General features: G+C 40.2%; 1 protein-coding gene and 2 long non-coding RNA genes across 5 annotated transcripts in view; 2 read left to right on the top strand and 1 right to left on the bottom strand.

The window, feature by feature from the left end:
* Positions 1-568: 568 nt before the first annotated feature.
* Positions 569-9,243, bottom strand: LOC121707387. The gene is made up of 3 exons (XR_006031313.1): positions 9,130-9,243; positions 7,330-7,414; positions 569-1,194 (listed from the first exon to the last, which is right to left on the bottom strand). It is a non-coding gene; the product is annotated as an uncharacterized LOC121707387 (long non-coding RNA).
* LOC121707388 lies at positions 1,185-2,968 on the top strand. The gene is made up of 2 exons (XR_006031314.1): positions 1,185-1,622; positions 1,655-2,968. It is a non-coding gene; the product is annotated as an uncharacterized LOC121707388 (long non-coding RNA).
* Positions 9,058-20,453, top strand: part of frs3 (fibroblast growth factor receptor substrate 3) — a 29,952-nt gene continuing 18,556 nt past the window's right edge. Inside the window, exons 1-4 of one of the 3 annotated variants that reach the window (XM_042089895.1) lie at positions 9,058-9,500; positions 11,174-11,298; positions 12,424-12,512; positions 13,849-14,035. In XM_042089895.1, the coding sequence (XP_041945829.1) occupies positions 12,447-12,512; positions 13,849-14,035 (253 nt within the window). In that variant the 5' untranslated portion in view covers positions 9,058-9,500; positions 11,174-11,298; positions 12,424-12,446. Of the gene's footprint in view, positions 9,501-11,173; positions 11,299-12,423; positions 12,513-13,848; positions 14,036-16,178; positions 16,208-20,453 lie in introns of those variants that run through there. The other 2 variants (XM_042089896.1, XM_042089897.1) reach the window with 2 other exon arrangements.

Below are 20,453 nucleotides of genomic sequence, written 5' to 3' on the forward strand. Positions count from 1 at the left end.
ATCACCTAATCGGTACCTCATTAAGTAAAATGAGGTGTACTTGTGTTGGAATTCAGCAGACACTAGAATGGAATGGCTGTCATACATGTAGAGATGCTGATTTCAGAAAAAATCGCAGTGGTCTATCATTTTTTTCCAGAGCTGAATATAGGTCTACAGACCAATGAGGAGTGAAATTGATCAAGTCATCCCAAAGCGGTTTTGTTATTAACACTAGAAATTAATATACTATGCTTCACTTTAATCTATTTAAAAGCCTATGCTGTTAGGCTACTATATTCACTATGAAACATTTCCCTCATTAGGCTACAGGAAAATGGTAAGTTATAACAAATCACAATAACTCAGATTTACTGCTAATGCATAGGTCAAAAGTTGTTGATATTTACGAGAATACATTTACTGTGGAATTCTATTGGGACAAATATAGCTTATTAAGTTGCCACATCAAATATTAAACAATTGGCATATATATTTGTCCAACATTTTACAATAAACCAATACTTTTTTTTCATCTAGCCTACTTATCCCCAAAGATTTCAGAGTAGCGCTACATAGTCAAGTGAACTAAGCCGTATATAGAGTATATATATAAAGAGTATATATACTTATACTATACTAGGAGTAGCCTACAACATTTGGCTCAGAATAAGGCCCTGTGTGTGGACACACTTGGATGGAATGGCGATGTTAAATGCCAAGCTGTAGTCGACAATTGACCTTGTATAGCACAGGTGATGGCCTTGCATAACACAGGATATGTTTTTATATCAACAGCGCCTGGTGTAATGATGTAACAGTAATTCAACAGCACTGTTCTCCTGACTTGGAGTCATTCTTCACTAACTGTAAACTTCCACTCCCTGCAAAAGTTTGCTTCAATTATTCTGGTTGGTGTTTACATTCCACTGCAAGCCATCATACAGGAGGCACAGTGCACACTCGCTGATCAGACACTGTTTGTGGAGCATACTAGCCCAGACTGTAGTTTTTGTCTTGGGTGTTTTCAACAAGGCAAACCTCAGCCATGAACTTCCTAAATACTGACAGTTCATTAAATGTATGACTAGAGAGGACAACACTTTAGATCACTGTTTCACTACAGTAAGCAGTGCTTATCACTCAGTACCTTGTGCAGCATTAGGACTCTCAGATCAGGTCATGGTTCACTTGATCCCCGCATACCGGCAGAACCTGAAACGTGGTAAACCTGTTGTAAAAACAGGAAAGCAGTGGACAAATGCACTGACTTGGACCACTACTAACAGCTTGGATGAGTAGGCCTATACAGAGGCAGTTTCTGTGAGGATAGTACCAACATACAGGGTGTGCTAAAACAATGACAAACCCTTGTTTAGCCTACAGGCACAGAAGGTTAAGGATGGAAAAGGAGGAAGCGTTTAAGAGTGGTGACAGAGACAGCTCAAAACAGTGAAGTATAGGTTCAACTAGGCTGTGAGAGAGGCTAAATAACTGTACTCTACTGTACAAACGAAAACAATCGGTTTAACCTAGCACGAGTTGCTGCAGCCAACAGTGCTAATGGGGGCATGAATATGGGGGCTCATGAACATCGCCGGAAACATCGCTAGAGCCCACAAGGTTGAATAATTAAAAAAAAGGTTGAATTAATTGAATAATTATAATTAAACAGATTTAAAATGTTGTAACTCAGTGATAACAGGAAGTGCATTTGATTAGTTAGCAGAAAGCATCTGAGAACAGTTTGGTTGTAAGTCTAGATTTAAAACTGGCTACAGTTGGGGCCTTTTTGAGCTGATTTTGGTTTGCGTAGCTCACTTAAATGTTGTAAAAGTTACAAAGAATAAGACACTGTATTATGTGATGGCTCCGTTATTTCAACCAAAACATGTCTGAGCCTAGGTGAGAGATTTCTGAGGCCTCTGCAAGCTATTGTATGCTGTACCTATGGGAACTAGAAGAGACAACAAAATTGGTGTGAAAGCACATTCTAACACAGAGCTTGAATATTATCCAACAATGGATTAAAGGTTTCTGAGTTAATAGATAGATAGACACTTTATTGATCCCTAGGGGAAATTCAAGAAATGTTAATGCTAAATATGGTAGGGTACAGATCCCAAATTGCAAAATGTGTGCAGCTCTAGGTTTTACAGCTACAATCTTCTGCAATATAAAAGCATATGTAACACGATTTTAAAAACTTTTATTTAGGTAATAAACATATAGAGCCCAAAGTTAAACACAGAGCAAAGTACAAAGTCAGTGAAGGAGCAGTCTCCATGAACTAAAGCTATTGTGTGGCATGTGAGAGTGTTGAGCCACCCCAGTTCCTTCCCTGTGTCTCCAGCCAGGTTGGATATTTGTTTGTCACTGCGACAAATTAGTACGATTACGGTAGTAGCAGTGGCCATGCTTTTGGATTCACTCACCTGTGCACTGGATCCCTCTAGGTCCTTAGAAGACTGCTGGCCACAAACTGCTTTAAGGTTACCGCTGAATGGTTGTCAACATTCTATGTGACAATATGGCTGTTCTGTTTCTGGTTTCATTTCATACTGTCTTGCCTCCGGTCATGTGATGTCTGTGTCTGCTCTCCCTGTGCTTGGACAACGCTGGTTCGAGTGCTGGTACAGGTGTGAGCTGTACAACGGCCGAAACCTGTTGCACCATCCAGACTCATCTGTGTTCAGTCTGTGCTTATTCTTTGTTATTTTCATTTAGTGTATTGTATTTATTTTTCTGTTCTGTGCTTAGGCTAAATGGGGAACTCCCTTTAAGGCGTTTACTGTGTGCTGTGCTGTGCTTTGCCGTGCCTATTGACTTGTACTGTTAATTCACCCAGCTTGATGTGTCTTTTGTGGAGCACTCTGACTTGCACCTTGGTTGGGGATGTTGCATCCCTCTCCTAAGTTCCCTGGAAACAAGCCTAAGCGCCGAGTAGACTTTTTTGTTTGTTTAATAAATCATATTATAATTTTGTAAACCACGCCTCTGCCCATTCAGTCAACAAACTTGTGTGACCTGTTATCATGTGTGGGGTGTCCCTGAGGCCCCTGGCAATTCCTGGGGTGGCGTAGTCTAGGGAAAATATCCTGTAATGCCACAAGGGCACAGCATCTGCCTTGATAACCAATGACCTCCTCTGTGCAGCTAATTCTGGGGACTGTTTACTATCCTCATCTTCCTAGACCTAAGTGCAGCCTTTGACGCTATCTCTCATCGCCTTCTGGAGCATCAGGGAAAACCCTGATTTACTTTGACATATAGCGAAATTGCCCCCAAAGGCTATGCTTGGGCTATTCAGTTGTAAATGCATATTCCAGTCTTACTCAACTTAAAAGGTTGTATCAGCGATTTCAGGCCCAAAAAAGGCCCAAACATAAATGATCACATTCATCTAATCTTTCCTAACGATCCGCTAGCTGCCTGCCCCATAAGCAGGCCGTCAAAAAAACGCGTCTCTGTATGCAGCTTAGGCTCCGAGATCTGTACACAAAATAATTGCTACCAACAAGGGTTGGCAAACCCTCAAAGGAAAAATAAAGTGTTTCAACCAATAACGGATGAGATGTGCGTTTAGGAGAGTTTTAATTGCACTTGAGGGATGGGGAGGGAGTAGCGAGCTAGCTCTCTATTTTGTTTGAACATCAACAGAAGTGACGTATCCCCGCTATCGCTGATACAACCTTTAACTGCACCGATTGACATTGTTTTAGACCCAAATGAAAATGTACACTTGTTATCATCCAAAAATACACCCTAGGTTGTTGTTAGAATGGACTTTCTCTTTTAAGAGCATGGGCAGGTGGAGGTGATACAATTCAATGCTGACTGACTAGACTGAGGGCAGGTTGCTGATCTAAGAGACTTTGCTAAGGCTATCAATGTTGTGTATTGCTATTAACACTTCAGCTCCCATGAGTTTACGATTGTTCTTTTACTCCCACTCATCATGTGAAGCAGACCTGTTAGGCATTCAGTGAAATAAAGTTGTTGATGATACTTTCACTTCCGCCTCTTCCATGGTGAGCATGCACCAGTCGGACACAACAATCAATACCACTGATGAGGGTTAACACATTGAAACAGTTTGGATTTTTGCCATGTTAAAGGTGGTACTTTGACTCATTACAATGTAGCTGTTTCAGAGGTGGAGAAATTTAAGACCTCACTGTGTTTGTGTCTGCTTAGTCAATCTAATATACAATTCATAGAACAAAGGTAATCTCTAAAATGGCAATACTCGCAATACTCCCAAGATCCCAAGTTAACATGCAAGATCACATTGTGTGACTTGAAAGTATTCTTTTTTTGTTTGTGATCGAAAGGAGAGTTATGATTTATTGGTTGATTTTTTGTGTTTTATGCTTCTGTATAGCCTACTTTAACAGTTTATCACTGTATGTTTCCTCTGTCCTTCTCCAGTATCAGGGCCAAATATGTGCTGTCTTTGCTTATGTCTGTCTTCCTTTGTTGATAGTCAGGCTGTACAACGTCAAGGTTTAGGCCCAAGTTAGAGATGGCTCACTCTGTTATTGTAAACTCTGTTATGCAAACCGACTACTGGGATAAGTGTGGAATATAAAGGCTATGCTGGACAGTACAGTGGGTTGCAAAATATTCAACCCCCTTGAAATTCATCATGATTTTCACCATTTAAAAAGATACCTTTATATGTCAGTTTTACCTCCAAATATATAAGTGTAAAAACAACAAGGGCCCTATCGTGCACCCGGCACAAGGTGGCGCAAAGCCTAACGCAAGGCTTATTCTTATCTTACACTCAATAAAGTGAGTGAGTAATTTTCCACCATGCCCTCCACTTTTATTAAACCTTGTGCCCAGGGGTGTTGCAATTAACAACATAAAGTGTGGTCTGGCCAGAGGTGGACGAAGTACACAACTCCTTTACTTAAGTGAAAGTATAGACACACCTTGTCAAATATTACTCCAATACAAGTAAAAGTTGCTACGTCAGATTTTTACTTATAAGTTGAAGTAGTTGGAGAAGTACTTGTTTTTGAAAATAGTATTCAGAAGTACAAGTATTAGTCTTAATTTGTTTTAATGTATTTGTCCTTTATGTTGACCTTTAGTTCCTTACATCCAACAAAAAAACATTTGACGTATTTTCATAACTTTGCAACTGTTCAAATGGATGCAATAATATAATTTAAATCATTATTCATTCTCTGTTCACAAATCTAAAACATTTTCACCATGGAGGATAGCCTGACCACTTCTCAAATCTCAATTGCTAACAGGTTTGTCGGGGTTCTCTTAGGCTACATGTAGGATGTTCTGATGAAGAATCTGTCGTCACTATTCAGCCAAGTTCAAATTGGACTAAAAATGAACTTCAAGATGCCAACACCCTCTAAAAATGTTAAAAAAAAGTGTTGCTTTTTTCAGGCTATGTTTTCAATGGTAACCCCTTGTCAGTAAAAGTGAAAGTAATTAACTGTGCAGAACTGTTTTGTCGTTGACTATGACACAAGGTGAAGCTAGTTTCACTTTGCCTATGAGTTCTAATAATAGGCGATTGCAGATGCATATTGGCTATACTCTGCTAGTCACAAACAGGTTTTAGTAAAGCAAAGTTTAGTGGAATCCCTGTTCCATATGGTCTCGGAGTAGATTCCTTCAAATGCGCCGTTGCTACCAATGCGCTGTTTGAAGTTGTGCTGCTTGCTGTTAAAGGGAATGACAGATGTCATTCTCATTGGTTTAAAGGATGTTACGCCCAAAACACACCCATGAATGATTAACAAAGTGTGCAAAGATGTCAACAAAGCATGCATAGATGACATGGGGCAGGTCAGTCAGGTTGATGAAGTTGAAGGGGGCTGGGGAAGTGGGGAATGGGTGCAGGGAGGGAGTGGGACTGGGAGGTTGTTAGAATGAGGGAGGAGTGGGAGGTTTTGGGGTTGGTGTTATGAGGGAAGCATGAAATGTTGGAGGGAAATCAACTTTTGGAGTTCTCTCTTTTTTTTCTTTTTTCCTTTTTTTTCTTTTTATTGAACATGTTTAGAGAGAAATGTAATTTAAAAACTGCTGTTATTTTCCCTCTGCAAGTATTTAGTTTGAATGGTATCTTCAGTTGTAAGGTGCTGACCCTAATAACTTCATACAATAAAAAATAATTATATAAAAAAAAAAGTGCACTAGCTTATCGATTGTACCATGAAATTGTAAGTGATATACGTATTGCTGCTGCCACGGTTTGGACTGGCATGTCATCATACCACACAGGAATTTCAGATGGTATAATTAGATGAAGACATAAATTCAAAGAAACACACTAAAATTAATATCTGCACTCTAGCCTTATACTGTTGCCCTGGCTGGCTACTCATAAAAGCCAATTAAAATGTTCCTGTGTTTAGAATATTTGTGCCTCAGTAGTTTTGTTTATTGCCTTAAATTCTTTTCCCCTGGATCTAAGTAACTCTTCAAGTGGTTTTGGGCTTAGGGAGATTGGATTTTTAGATGCATGTACATGGGATTTGTAGATGTATAGTTGAATAAATATGTTTGAGTTGAGGTTTAGAGAGATGGACAAAAGTGGGAAAGACCCACAACAATTCCAAAAAACTTGGATCGCTTTGTGAAATGCACATAAAATAGAATGTTATAATCTGCAAAATCAGAAGGAGGAATAACAGAAGGAGGAATATGTCACAACTATTTGGGTTAACTGGCACCATAACTGGAAATGAAAAGAGCAAACTAGAGTTGCCTAGGCATTCATCATTCCGTGAAAACCTGTGTGGTTTGAATGCAATAAAATGAAAAAAAAAATACTCCCCGATTTGAAATTACAAAGTATATGGGGACTTCATAATCTACAGTACATCTAGCCTGGTGCACCAGACTGCTAACCTGACTCTCGCCGGATGAATTTTGTTCCGCCTAGCTCCACTCATCCATCTGGGATCGATCCATTGGAGAGATGTTTCAGAAGGCTGGGCCTTATCAAATCTCACAGTTGATTCTACGCTACGTCACAGCTATGAAACTCCCGCCCTGCGTCCTGATTGGCTCTACCATAAAATCTGGTGCCGAAATCACTCTCAATGGAAGCGATCCCAGATGGATGTGAGTGGAGCTAGGCGGAACAAAATTCATCTGGCGAGAGTCAGGTTACCAGACTGCATCTCAAATCTCAATTGAGATTGAAAGTGGGTCTGAAAAGGCTTCATTGACTTATGACTTCCAGGGGCATAACCAGCAGTGAAACTAAACTTAAATTGGTGCATCGATTCCAAAGAAAATAAACATCCATATCTATTTAACCCTGTCACCATAAGTGCAGACATTGGTTGTGTTGAATGCACTGCCCACCTCACGGCAAATAAGCGATTGTTATTGGATCCTGGGTTTTTGGTGATTTGGAAATGGGCGTCAATGGGCTCCTTTCCAGATGGACCTGCAGAGCAAATTCAAATGTGCTAACAGGTTCGTCTGGGTTCATCCTAAATAATTCAAATATTCAGAGAATCCAGAGACATCTTTGCAAACAAGGGACGGGTCAAAAGCAATATTGAATAGCCGTGGTCTTTTGGGCCTCAGATGGCACTGCATTAAAACCAGACCTGTTTCTGTAAAGGAAATCAGGGTCAGGAAAACTTCTAATAACCACTGTAAAGTTGAATGCTCTATCCACAAATGCTATTAAAACTCTACCATGCAAAGAAGAAACCATATTCAGACATGATACAAAAATGTTGCCAACTTATCTGGGCCCAAGCTTATTTAAGATGGATTGAGGTAAAGTGTAAAACAGTCCTGTGGTTAGGCCAATCAAAATGTGTCATTCTTTTTGGAAATCATGGACTCTGCATCCTCCGGGCTAAAAGGAGAGGGACTATCCAACTTGTTATTAGTGCACAGTTCAAAAGCCAGAATCTATGATGGTATGGGGGTGCATTAGTGCTTATAGCATGGGTATCTTGCACATCAAGGCAAAATTAATGCTGAATGATGCAGGCGTTATACATAACTTATACTGCCATCCAGATGTCTTTTTCAGGGAAGACCTTGAATATTTCAGGAAAACAATGGCAAACTTGATTCTGCATATATTATAAAAGTATAGCTGAAGAGTCCAGGTGACAAAATGGCCTGTCTGCTGTCCAGACCTGTCACATTGGGTGCATCATGGAATGAGAATATGGTTGAGAATACCCCAAACTGAACATTTAATTCTCAAAACTCTACCAGCTGGTTTCCTCCGTTCCCAAACATTTACAGAATGTTGTTCAGTTAAGATGTGAAGCAACACAGTGGCAAACATGCCTCTGTCCCAACTTTTTTGAGAGGTGTTGTTTCTGGCATCAAATTCAAAATAAACATATACAATACCATTTCTCAGTTTTAACAACTGATATGTTATCTTTGAACCATCTTCAATTTGGTTAACATGATAGGATTGTATAATCTTGTGATTCTGCATAGGCCTACTAAAGTAGCCTAATATAGCAGCGACAATATTTAAGGAATTTAAAGGGGAGCATATTGCCGACTATTAACTAAAGGTAGGCCTATAAGTGTAATAATCCCCATTATTGTTCAAACTTCAAAGGGTTTCAGCAAGTTTATAACAGCAGCTGCAACAGCTGAACATGACAATCATCAAAACTGACATTCACTTAAGCTTTTTTTCAGACATAAAATAGTATCAGTTATTCTAGACCTGCATATTCACTTGCACAACACTGGAACAGAGACAGACAGGCTGCAAGACTTGTTCTCACAGTCCTCATGACCATAATAAGACATATGATTTTAAGGTTACTTTAAGACAAGTGCCCAATTGTCATAGTTATCATTTCACAAAATATCTCAAGGGATGAGAACGGAATGTTACAAACTATGATTCCGAATCATTAGCCTACAAGTTTGATGACAGTGAATGCTGCAAATAAAAGTTTATACTATAGCCATTAATCCCCAACATAGCCTTCTATGTAAAAACACTGGGCCAATGCCAGCTTTGTGGTCTTCTGCAGTGTATTGATAACAAGATAGATGATGGACTGTGAGATGCCATCCAAAAGTAGAGTTGCAAAATCCAACCAGCAGGCTATCATCAGTCACCTGATTTGAAGTGTTACAGCACACATTTAAGACCGGCGTTGTTACCTATGTTCTTTTACATCTCTGAAGTTATTCGTGTACGTCACCATCCAATGGCAAACACGTTCTCACATCATCTCTTGGTCCTCCAGCGGCTCTACCTTCTTGTCGCGGCACCAGCCTTCGTTGTCTGGCTGTGAACTCTAACCTCAGTGGTCGGGAAATGTCAGAGAGAGGCCCGTGCTGCAGCAAGGGGGCGTTTAAGGGAAAAACAATAGCCTTTATTGTTATATATTTAATAATAATCCTTTTTTTTGGATGCGCAAATATATTAATCAACGCAAATCAACGATTCTCCATTCTCGTCCGCTGACAGCAAGCGCGCGGCAGTATTTGCAGCCTTCATCTCGTCTCGTATTGAAATCTTGGCCAAACATGTGAGTAGCAATCGCAGCTAAATTGTTTTTCCGTAAACATGTAATGCACCTTCTGTGGAGCTTATGGCTGATGCTTGTCTGCCACCTCCACTCTATTAACATATCTTCCCAGTAGTGTTGAATGAATTTCCAGCTATTCGTGCATTCATGGTCCTCAGTGCTAGTCATCACCGAACGCGGCAGCTTCATGTATGGTGCCTTTGTGTCATATCTTGTGAAGTGATTCGCTTGCGTTGTCACCTCATGCAGATTTCACAGTGCCATGTGAGGATTTTCTCCCCTGTGCTCAAGGTTGGCATTTCAGTTAGTCAGTAGCCTATGGTTTCCTGATTAAACGTTTCTAGATTCAAGTGGCACGTTAAAATGAGCTCTATTGCACTAGCCTGTTTATCAGTCCTTTCTATTGCATTTGCAAAAGCTGTGATGGCTCACCTCACTCACATCATTGTTGGAAGACGGGTATTGTTTGAATAGAAGAAGAATCGTTGTTGGTCTATATACAACTACTTGTCTGTATCGTACAAACGTTGCGATTTGAAATTATTTTTCATGACATACAGCGCTGGTCCCCGCGTCATTCAGAATAGGCTGCACATCGTTTGGCATCGTGCTCTGCAGTTGTTTGAAGTAGGTTACCTGCCATAGGAATAGTAGTCTGAAATCTGGTTTGTTGGATTGCGTTTTTTGTCATCATCCTCTTGGGGATATTTTGCCATATTAATTTCCACATATGTCACATCTGGTTCTTGAGTCACCTGTGGATTTTCTTACAAATTATCCTATTATTGCTGTTTAGGACTATATTTGTTTTGTGTATCCATAAATAGCCTATTTTTTCCTTACATTGCTATGCCTGATGTGGTTTGGGGATTGATAGGCTACTAGGCTTCCCATTAAATGTAACGCGATAGGCTACAACGCATTGTGAAACATTGTTTCACATTGTGCTCATTGATGCATTTCAAGTAGCCCAAGTTGAAATCGCGATGGGTACACAAGACAAAATAATGTCTGTAGCAAACTGTACTCAAGTTTTGTTTTCAGTCCAACTTTGGATAGACCATTACAGCTTATTGCAATAATAGGTTACCTCGCTTCAAGTTCTGGCTTGAACGTGAATGTTCTGATGAAATTTAGACTTGGTAGGTAGCACTCAGATGGACTATAGATGAGTTCTTGGCCTACATTGCCAGAAGTGTAAAATAGTTTGGTCTTACCGTGCATAGATAACCAACAATCCTGTTAGCAATGAAAAACGTGATAAAATGCTGACTGATGTTTCTTGAGGATAGTTGACAATGCCTTGTATTTGCATTGCCTTGAAAAGTTCTTGCATTGAATGGGAATGACAGCTGTGTTTTCTGTCCCTCACATGACCATATGCCATCATAATGCATTTCAAGATTATACCAAAACATACCTCATAAAGTGGCAAACTGTCGTATTGTGTGGCTTTAATGTTAACCCCAGTGAAAGATACTTTACACTGATACTGGAGTGTCCTGATTAATTTGCTTGCAATAATTTATGTTCTTGTCAAGATTAATTATCTTTGTCGTATTTTAATTACATCTAGCCAAAGAGAGGTCATAGAAACCTTAGGGAGTGGGTGGTGGTGAATGTAGTGATATTAATGTAAAGTCAAACCCAAGACTTTTCTTCCAATCTGTCAGGAGAGGGGGTACTCGACACCTCAGGGAAATGGTTTTCCAACAAGAGGGCTCCTTCCTCGCCATGACCCCCAGCAGAGAACTCTGGGATTGACAGAAGCATCACTCCCACTGATGGCCTGGTGTGGGTAAGAAGCAGAACAATAAATATACATTTGAAGATGGATTAAATAGCACATGTATTAGTTGTGCCCTTTACCTTCAGTCCTTACAAGTCTTAATTAGACCCTATTCTGATTGGTCAATCAAAGCTCTGACATGTCTGAATGGAGCTGAAGGGGAGCCGCCCACCCACTCAGATTCCATAAGTATCTAGTACTCATTTGTCTCTATAGAGTCTTTTTTTTTTTTGCTTAATAATTAAATTAATTTCCTAAAGCCAAAGCTACAGGTGCTCTTTTGTATATAATACATCTTCCCATCAATAAGTACTGTAGTCTTTCAGAAAGAAATTTGTGTTTTGACACGTAACACACTTTAAATACTTTATATCTAGATTACTAGATATATGTTGTAGATCTTATCTTACTAGATGTTTGCTTAACTTTACTTGACAACAGACAGCATGTGCTTATTATGTTATTAGGAGATTTAAGGGGCTACTGTTTGTCCACAGGATAGATCATGATTCATGTTTAACTGTAGCTTTTAGGTGTTTCAGTTCCCACTCTCTGCTGACTGCCATTTAGTATGGAGCAGAGACTATAGCACATTTCCATCAAATATAAACACAGTTCAAAAGAACAGTAGGATATAAAGTGTTGTGCATTTACATGTAATACATATGTAGTAAGTGTGTTCTTTCAGCTAGACACATGCTCTAAGCATGATAAGACAGGAGTACAACCTATTGTAAGGAAGGTCTGCTGTCTGTTATTACTGCTACCAACATACGGTAGCTACAAATTTAGGTGTCTCTATTTTGGTATTTTGTCTTTTTAATACCCTACAAAAACTATTTAACTTGTGCACACGTGTTGGCAAGAAGTGAAGCTGCAAAATAAATAAATGTCACAGAATCATAGGAGGCTTTGGCCCTTTTTCCAGCTGTTGACTGAGTTGTGTAGCTTCCCCTTATTCTTTCTCTGTTAAAAACTTTCTTTAATAATATTTTGGCCCAGTTTCTTCATTCCGTTACGGATGACTGAAGTAGTGTGTGTCAGTCGTATGGTTTAGCTGTCTGAAGGTACTGCCTATAACGCCAACCTTTTCCCTGCCCGCACCTCACATTTGATCTTCCTCTCCTGGGCCAGGTTTCAGCTGTCCTGCTGAAGCTATGGGGAGCTGTTGGAGCTGTCTATACAGGGACTCCATTCAAGACAACCACCCCAACAAGTTCAAGGTACCTGTTTTGACCTGCTCTTGTATTATGTTTTCCATAAGAATTCTAGTGGTATTCGTTTGTTTTGGTGCAAAATGTTTATTTTTTCTGTATTTTTAATTTTCTGTTTATCTATTCAGTTTAATAGCATTTTGCCATAATGATCCATTTAGCATACAGCTCACCATTTGTTTCGCTGTGCAATATTTAGCCTAAAACATTATTCTGTGGAACCAAATCTTGTAGAATACGTGGCACAGAAAACAAACAAGCTGCATTAAAATGTTCAACCCGTCAAGACAACCCATTTCAACTGAAACTCTTGGTGTTAGATCATTATTTTGTTAATTGCTAATTAATTGCAGCTTAATTGTGCTGTGCAGGATTTCATGCGCACAGTTTCACAAAAAGTGGATTCCAAAGTGGACAAAGACAGTGTTCATCCTGTGTTATGTAGAAGATTTCGAGTGGTTTGACTAATTGAATGGAAAGGACAGGATGGAATGGTGCACACACACAAGGATTGGGTATTTGCAACTCTGTTTCCTGAAAACAGAATGGGGCAGTTTAGCACATGCAAACTCTCTCTCATTCCCCCTTACAGCATCCAGTTTGCATCTCTTTGGACTTTGACAGTGTTCAACACATGTAGTGAAGAACAGCCACTACTGTCTCTGTGATTTGGGTATACTTGTTAGATAATACTTCTATTTAGTGCTCATCTGGTCACAATACATAAACATACAGCTTATGATTCAATGTACTGAATAGTACAATGTAGCAAAACGACCAATGTGTTGATACATATTGAGGATGAATGAGGATCTTCCACTCAAACTGTTGCAATTATTTAGAAATACAATTAACATTGTAGAAATGTATCCTTAAGTACAATCCTCAGTTCAGCCATTTTTGGTCAAAGATTCAACATCACCAAGCTAAACAACTCAGAAAGCATCAGGCACAAACATCCCTGGTAGCCAATCACTTTGCTTGTTCACAGGGAGTGTGATGAAGGTTAGCAGGGAAAGTCACATGCAGCTCCTCTAAAGATATAATGGATGTAATGTAACCTATATGCTCTGTAATGTAAATAACGTTTCAGTATTCAGTATTTCAGTAGTACCATGACATTCTATCTAAGATAGAAAATGTCACGTTAATAAATTATGTACAGTAATAATTATATCCATGTTGTTTTGCTTGGGTCAGTGGGGTCAATCAGATTACTTCAGATGGTGTACATTAAGTTAAGGAACAACAGCCCTCACAATTATGGAGACATAGGCCTTCTGAGATTTCTACTGAATATTTAATGAAGTAAAAAAAATTTAATTAATAATTTCTGTCAATGCAGGTGACCAATGTGGATGATGAGGGGAACGAGTTGGGCTCGGGAACTATGGAGCTCACACAGACAGAGCTCATCCTGCACACACGGAAAAGAGATGCCATCCGGTGGCCCTACCTCTGTCTCCGGCGCTATGGCTATGACTCCAACCTCTTCTCCTTTGAGAGTGGGAGGCGATGCCAAACTGGACAGGGTGAGTCTTCAATAGGAGTTATACAATTATATATTTGAGGCACATAAATGCTCCCATCTTGCCAAACTTGTTTAAAGAAAAGGTTTTCATCAGTGAATAGTTCCATTATTGTGGATTTATCTATAGTAACAAAGCTAGTTAAAGCAACACACCAACTTTTTGGGAACTTTGCTTATTTGCCAACTTCTCCAGATGACCACAATACATACCCTTCTCTGGAAGTGGGTTTCACCAGTTAGCCTTTAGCTCCCCTTTAGCTATAGGCTAGCTATATGCTAACTGGTGTAACCCACTACCAAAGAATTATGCTTAGCCAGGCTAATGGTGTCAAACAGGGATATTGCACACACAGAGAAGAGAAGGATATGTGTCCTCTTATTTAACTTGGGGATAGACTGCAAATAATGTATAATTTCCGGGAACCTACTTGCTTCAAATGACAGAGTGACTGATATTATCATTTGATGATATTGAAGATAAGAACAAATGTATAGCCAGTGTTGCATTTCTCAGCTTAGGGGGATTCAGAACACCACAGCTAGATTTTTAAGCTGGACTCAAAAGGTTGGAAGATATTTTTTATATTGGGTTTGCTTCACTGGTATTTGGTATGTTGAAGAGATCAGGTTTAAGTTCAACCTGGACAAAACTAAAGTAACAAAGTGTTGAACAGTGCACTGAACACCACAGCTGAGGAGGCCATTGTTCACTTTTTTCCCCCCGAGCCCGATGTAAATGTATATGTTCAATTTTCTTTTCAACTTTTCATTTTTTATTTTTCATATGTAAATGACTAGGCTATAGGTGGATACACTGTGCACACTTGCCTTTTAAAAGCGCAGGTTTTGTAGTCATGTCCCTGCTGATAGGATAGCACCTCTGACACAACCACAAAATGAGAGAAAACGACCTCAAAGCCTTTTTGGTCTGTGTGACACTTATTAGTAGGGCTGTCAATCGATTACATTTTTTTTTTTTATTAATTACATACTCTGTGATTAATTAATCTAAATTAATCTCATATATAATTTTTGCTGTGAAAGTATTTTAAATATTTAAATTCAAATGAATCATTGAATAATCAGCATTAGTGACATTAAAGTTCAAAAACTCTTTTATTATTATTTTCACTGTTCAAATAATTGCCATAATAATCTGTGATATGACCTAATATGCTGAGGAAATAAATTCAAAAGTGCTTCGGGAAGAAGTTTTTTTTTTCACATACAAGGCATTTCATTGCAGGGGACTTTATTTTCAACACTTTATTTTTTATCAACACCATCAGGCCGTTTTTTAAAAGTAAATGTTCCAATCAATGATCCAGGCAGCACGTTTTCTTCTCTCTCCTTCATTTTACAGTCTAATTTTTACTTACTAGAATGGCTCGGGGTCAAAGGTCATACGGAATCGATTAATCTGCACAAATTTTTTTAATCAGTTATTTTTTCTCAAATTAATTAATCAAAATTAATCAGTTATTTTGACAGCCCTACTTATTAGTTAAATTTTCTACTTACAACATGAAAAATAGGAAATTGGAAATTCATAATTAATATTTTTGAGTTCCTGATTTTGTATTTGTGTAACAGTGGATAACTGACAAATATAAAATCGTAGCTGATTAAAGCTGATTGGCTGGCATGCCGAGTCCCAGCCCTCACAATGCTTGCATTAATTTGCCATGATGTGCACAGAATTTAACAAATGCCTCAGCATATGAGGAAGATGTATCTTGCTAAGTAAGTGCAGTGTTAAGTTTGACGTTGTTTGGATAACAAATGCAAAATATTGTAAAACATACAGTGGTGTGAAAAGTGTTTGTCCCCTTCCTGATTTTTTAAATTTTTTTGCATGTTTGTCACACTTAAATGTTTCAGATCATCAAACAAATTTAAATATTAGTCAAAGATAGCACAAGTAAACACAAATGTTTTTAAACAAAAGTTTTTAAACACAGTGTTTAAATGAAAGTTGTTACACTATGTTTTACTGGTATAAGAAGCACACATTGGCTTTTGCCGCTCTAGCCGCTGGCCACTTCCCCTCTCACACAGCACAGCGCAGGACCAGAGACAAAGGATAGAAGTGGAGCTTTGGCAGCACTGAATCATGCACGGCACGGGTAGTCAAGATGCAAGAGGTTTTGCTACAACATGCCAACAAACATGGGTAGGCTGCAGTGGCTATTCAAAACGATGATAAAAAATGATGTGCAACAGGCTAAACCGACACTTCGAATAGCCCAGGGCAGCTACTTTGGACTGTCATTAGACTTTGAATCGACAATTTCGACTGCAAGGTCACAAATTGAAACGAGCGATAATGGTCCCAAATTTACGGATGTTTCAGAATGCCACACATGCAAAGTAATACCAGCTGCAGACAAGGGGTGGCAGAGTGTGATGTCACTTATAGGCTCCCAGAGACTGTTTTTGAGTCCCACATTTCATATGATGCATCATTCCACAAAATGGTTAGTCTTCGCTATTATGAAGTTATTCAATAGGCTAAACATATAGCCTTAACTCAAAACAGCTGTTAAGCTTGTCATTTTGAAATGTCACATCCATGCTTAAATTCTGCTCACTGCACATTTATTATAATGTATTATAATATAATATTCATGGCCCTATTTTCGCAATGCAAAACCTGGCGCAAAGCGGATTATTATCCGGACGCAAAGTTTATTCCTATCTTACTCTCTGATTTTTTCGCCATGCGCTGTACTTTTATTAAGCTGGTGTAAGGAGCTAGATTGTCATGCCTGAAGGGAAAAAGGGTCATATTGAAAGGGCCTGTTCAGTAAGAAAAAGAGTACACAACAAATGAACAGGAATACCTACAAACAAATAAATGCACACATAAGAAAACAGTGCACGCTGTGGAAAGACAAGTTAGTTTCAGTTATTCATCAGATGACGAATTACCATTACACATACTTACAGTGGCAGGTGGGTCAGACAGCTACTGGGTAACACCCGTGTTAGAGGGCAACCCAGTACATATGGAGATAGATACAGGGGCTGCAGTGTCCCTTGTGTCAGAGACTGTGTATCAGCAACACTTGAAACATCTTCCGCTCCTGCCAAAATGGGAGGTGTTGAAGACTTACCCGTAAAACTCCAAATAATAGCCCGGGCTTTTATTTTCCCAAATCGCCAAACTGCACCGGCTAGTATTAAGAGACAGGCGTCTATATGAGACAGGCCATTAATTCCCTTTACACAAACCTTTTCCTCTGCAAAGATGCAAAATATTATCAAATTAATTATTTCAAACACACTGAATGTCTACCCATATGACTAGGCTATCCGATGACAATTACGGGGATAGCCAGAACAGATGAAACACGTTTTAATCAAACGTAATTTACAAAGAGATCGAATCACACTGAAAGCTCATATTTTGACACTAGCAACCTAGCCTATATCTGTCCTCTGTCAAATACAGTTGCATTATCAGCCCTGACCAAAACCGTTCAGGAATTATTTATGCAAAAGTGGAGTGTGCGTAATGTTTTATTCTCTCTTTTGTTTTGTTGCCAGCATAAAAACAAGCTTGTTATCGGCCTATCCACAAATTTGAAACAAAAGGGATGAATTGAGCGGTGACGAAGTCGGACATATAGGCATAGTTCATATTGAAAAGAATTATATAATTAGGATCTCTAGCTTTTCCCCACCGCTGTCTTTTAATGCCATCTGATCATAACATTAGCGTGCGTAGTCTGCACCATACTGGCTTAAGCCCAATTCACAGATGAGCTGCAGATGAGCTGCAACATTCTATAAACCAGCAACTTGATGCAACATTCTAAAACCTTGCAACTGTGACTAGACATGGTGAATGCTTTATGACGGTTTACAACGACGTGCAACGTCTAATTCACGACGTCTAATTCGCAACTCCTTTCTGCAACGGTTTCGTGTCATTGTGAATCTTTGGTGTGAATTGGGCTTTAAACAGACGATCTGACGGGTTTTAGAAGATTTAAATACAACCCGAAACTAAAAAACAGACCAGGCCTCTATTTGAGACCGGCCTTTAATCCAAACCTGTAGCCACACCAGGCGTTTAAAAAAGAGACGGGCGTCTATTTGGGACTCTGCTATTATTTGAAGTTTTACGGTATACGGGAGGAACCGTGGAGCTGGTAAAGGTCAGCACTGAACTGAATGGCCAATGTTTGGAATTGCCTTTGCATGTCGTACAGAGCGATCACCCATCCCTGCTGGGTCGATCATGGATGGACAAAGTAAAAATTGACTTGTCAGCAGTACGAATGTTAAACAAGGGAGAGACGGTGTAAGAGAAGATCTTAAAGAAGCACGCTGATCTTTTCACAAATGAACTGGGCCACATGAAAGACAGTACAGCAAAGTTGAGCATTAAACCAGGGAGCAGTCCACGATTTTTAAAGGCACGATCAGTTCCGTATGCTCTTCGGCCAAAGGTGGAGAAGGAGTTAGATGATCTAGTGACAAGTGGGGTGCTGGAACCAGTGAGTGTCTGACTGGGCCACACCAATCGTGCCTGTCCTCAAAAAGAATGGGACACTCCGGATATGTGGTGACTTCAAAGTGACTGTTAATCCAGTGTTACAAGCAGAGCACTACCCACTTCCCCTCATCGACGATTTGTTTGCAGGCCTGGCGCATGGTAAACAGTTCAGCAAAATTGACCTGAACCAGGCCTACCTACAGATGCTTGTCGATCAAGAGTCCAGAGAACTCCTGACCATCAGCACCCATAAGGGTCTTTTCCGCTACTGCCGTCTGGCTTTTGGGGTCACCTCAGCTCCCGCCTTGTTTCAAAAAGCTATGGATCAGATTTTGTCAGGGTTGCCAGGCGTACAGTGTTACCTTGATGACATTTTGATTACTGGGACAGATGACTCTGACCACCTTCGCAACCTGGACGCGACGCTACAGAGGCTGAGCGAGTATAAACTGAGGGTTCGTAAAGAAAAATGTGAGTTTTTCCAGTCCTCTGTGGAATATCTCGGACATGTGATCGACGCCTCCAGGCTACATAAAGCTCCTTCAAAGACCCATTGTGGAGGCTCCACCTCCTCAAAATGTGAATCAACTGCGCTCATATTTAGGGCTGCTTAACTACTATGGCCGGTTCATTCAGAATCTCTCCATGAGCTAGCATGTGACCCATCTCCCTATGGGGTAGGTGCAGTGATTTCTCACATTATGCCTGACGGTGTCGAAAAGCCCATAGCATTCGCTTCGAGAACACTAAATAAAGCAGAATCCAACTACGCTCAGATCGAGCATGAGGCCCTGAGCATTGTGTTTGGAATCAGGAAGTTCCATCAATATCTGTTCGGGAGGAGATTTACACTCCTAACTGATCACAAACCACTTACTGCTATCCTGGGACCACACACAGGCATTCCACTGCTGGCTGCCAGAAGAATGCAGAGATGGGCTTTGCTGTTGTCAGGCCATGACTAAGACATCAAATACAGGAAATCAGAACTCTATGGCAACGCAGACGGCCTCTTACGCCTTCCACTTCCTGTAACTAGGCCTATGACACGGCACTCGGACATCTTTTACTTCCACCAAGTTGAAGATGCCCCTGTTACAGCACATCAAGTGAAAATCGTCACCGGGAACAATCCGGTGTTGTCTATACTAGTACTAGAAGCCATAAAAAAAGGAAAAAAGATATCAGACACACCAGAAACTAAGCCATATGTGGTCAGACAACAAGAACTGTCTGTGCAGTCGGGCTGTTTGCTGGGGGGGAGAAGGGTCATCATGCCCCCATCACTGCGCAGACCCATGCTAAAACAGCTCCATGCTGGACACTGTGGCATAGTGCGCATGAAAGAGGTGGCCCGAAGCTAGCTTTTGATGGCCAGGATTGGACAAGTGCATTGAAGATAAAGCTAAATTGTGCACCACATGTCAGAGAGTGAGAAATGCACCGCAACCAGCTTCTGTTCATCCATGGGAGTGGCCAGCTGTAGCATGGCAGCGCATACACATCGATTTCGCTGGACCATTTGAGGACAAAATGTTCCTGCTGGTTGTAGACGCACACAGTAAGTGACCTGATGTTGCCATCATGACATCAACAACAACAAAGAAGACCGTTGTGAAACTGGGAGCAATGTTCAGTCGGTTCGGATGTCCGGATCAACTGGTGAGTGACAACGGGCCTCAGTTTGTGTCCGAAGAGATGGCTTTGTTCCTTAGAGTCAATGGTGTTCAACACATTAGGTCTGCACCCTACCACCCGGCCACTAATGGCTTAGCGGAGAGGTTTGTACAAACGCTGAAGCACAGCCTAAAAGCATCAGCGGGTCAGGGTACCCTCCACCAGCGGCTACACCGTTTCCTGTTGACCTACCGGATAGGGCTGGGACAACGCGTCGACATAATCGATAACGTCGACG

The sequence above is a fragment of the Alosa sapidissima genome, chromosome 4 (assembly GCF_018492685.1).
Source record: "Alosa sapidissima isolate fAloSap1 chromosome 4, fAloSap1.pri, whole genome shotgun sequence".
Taxonomy (NCBI): Eukaryota; Metazoa; Chordata; class Actinopteri; order Clupeiformes; family Clupeidae; genus Alosa; species Alosa sapidissima.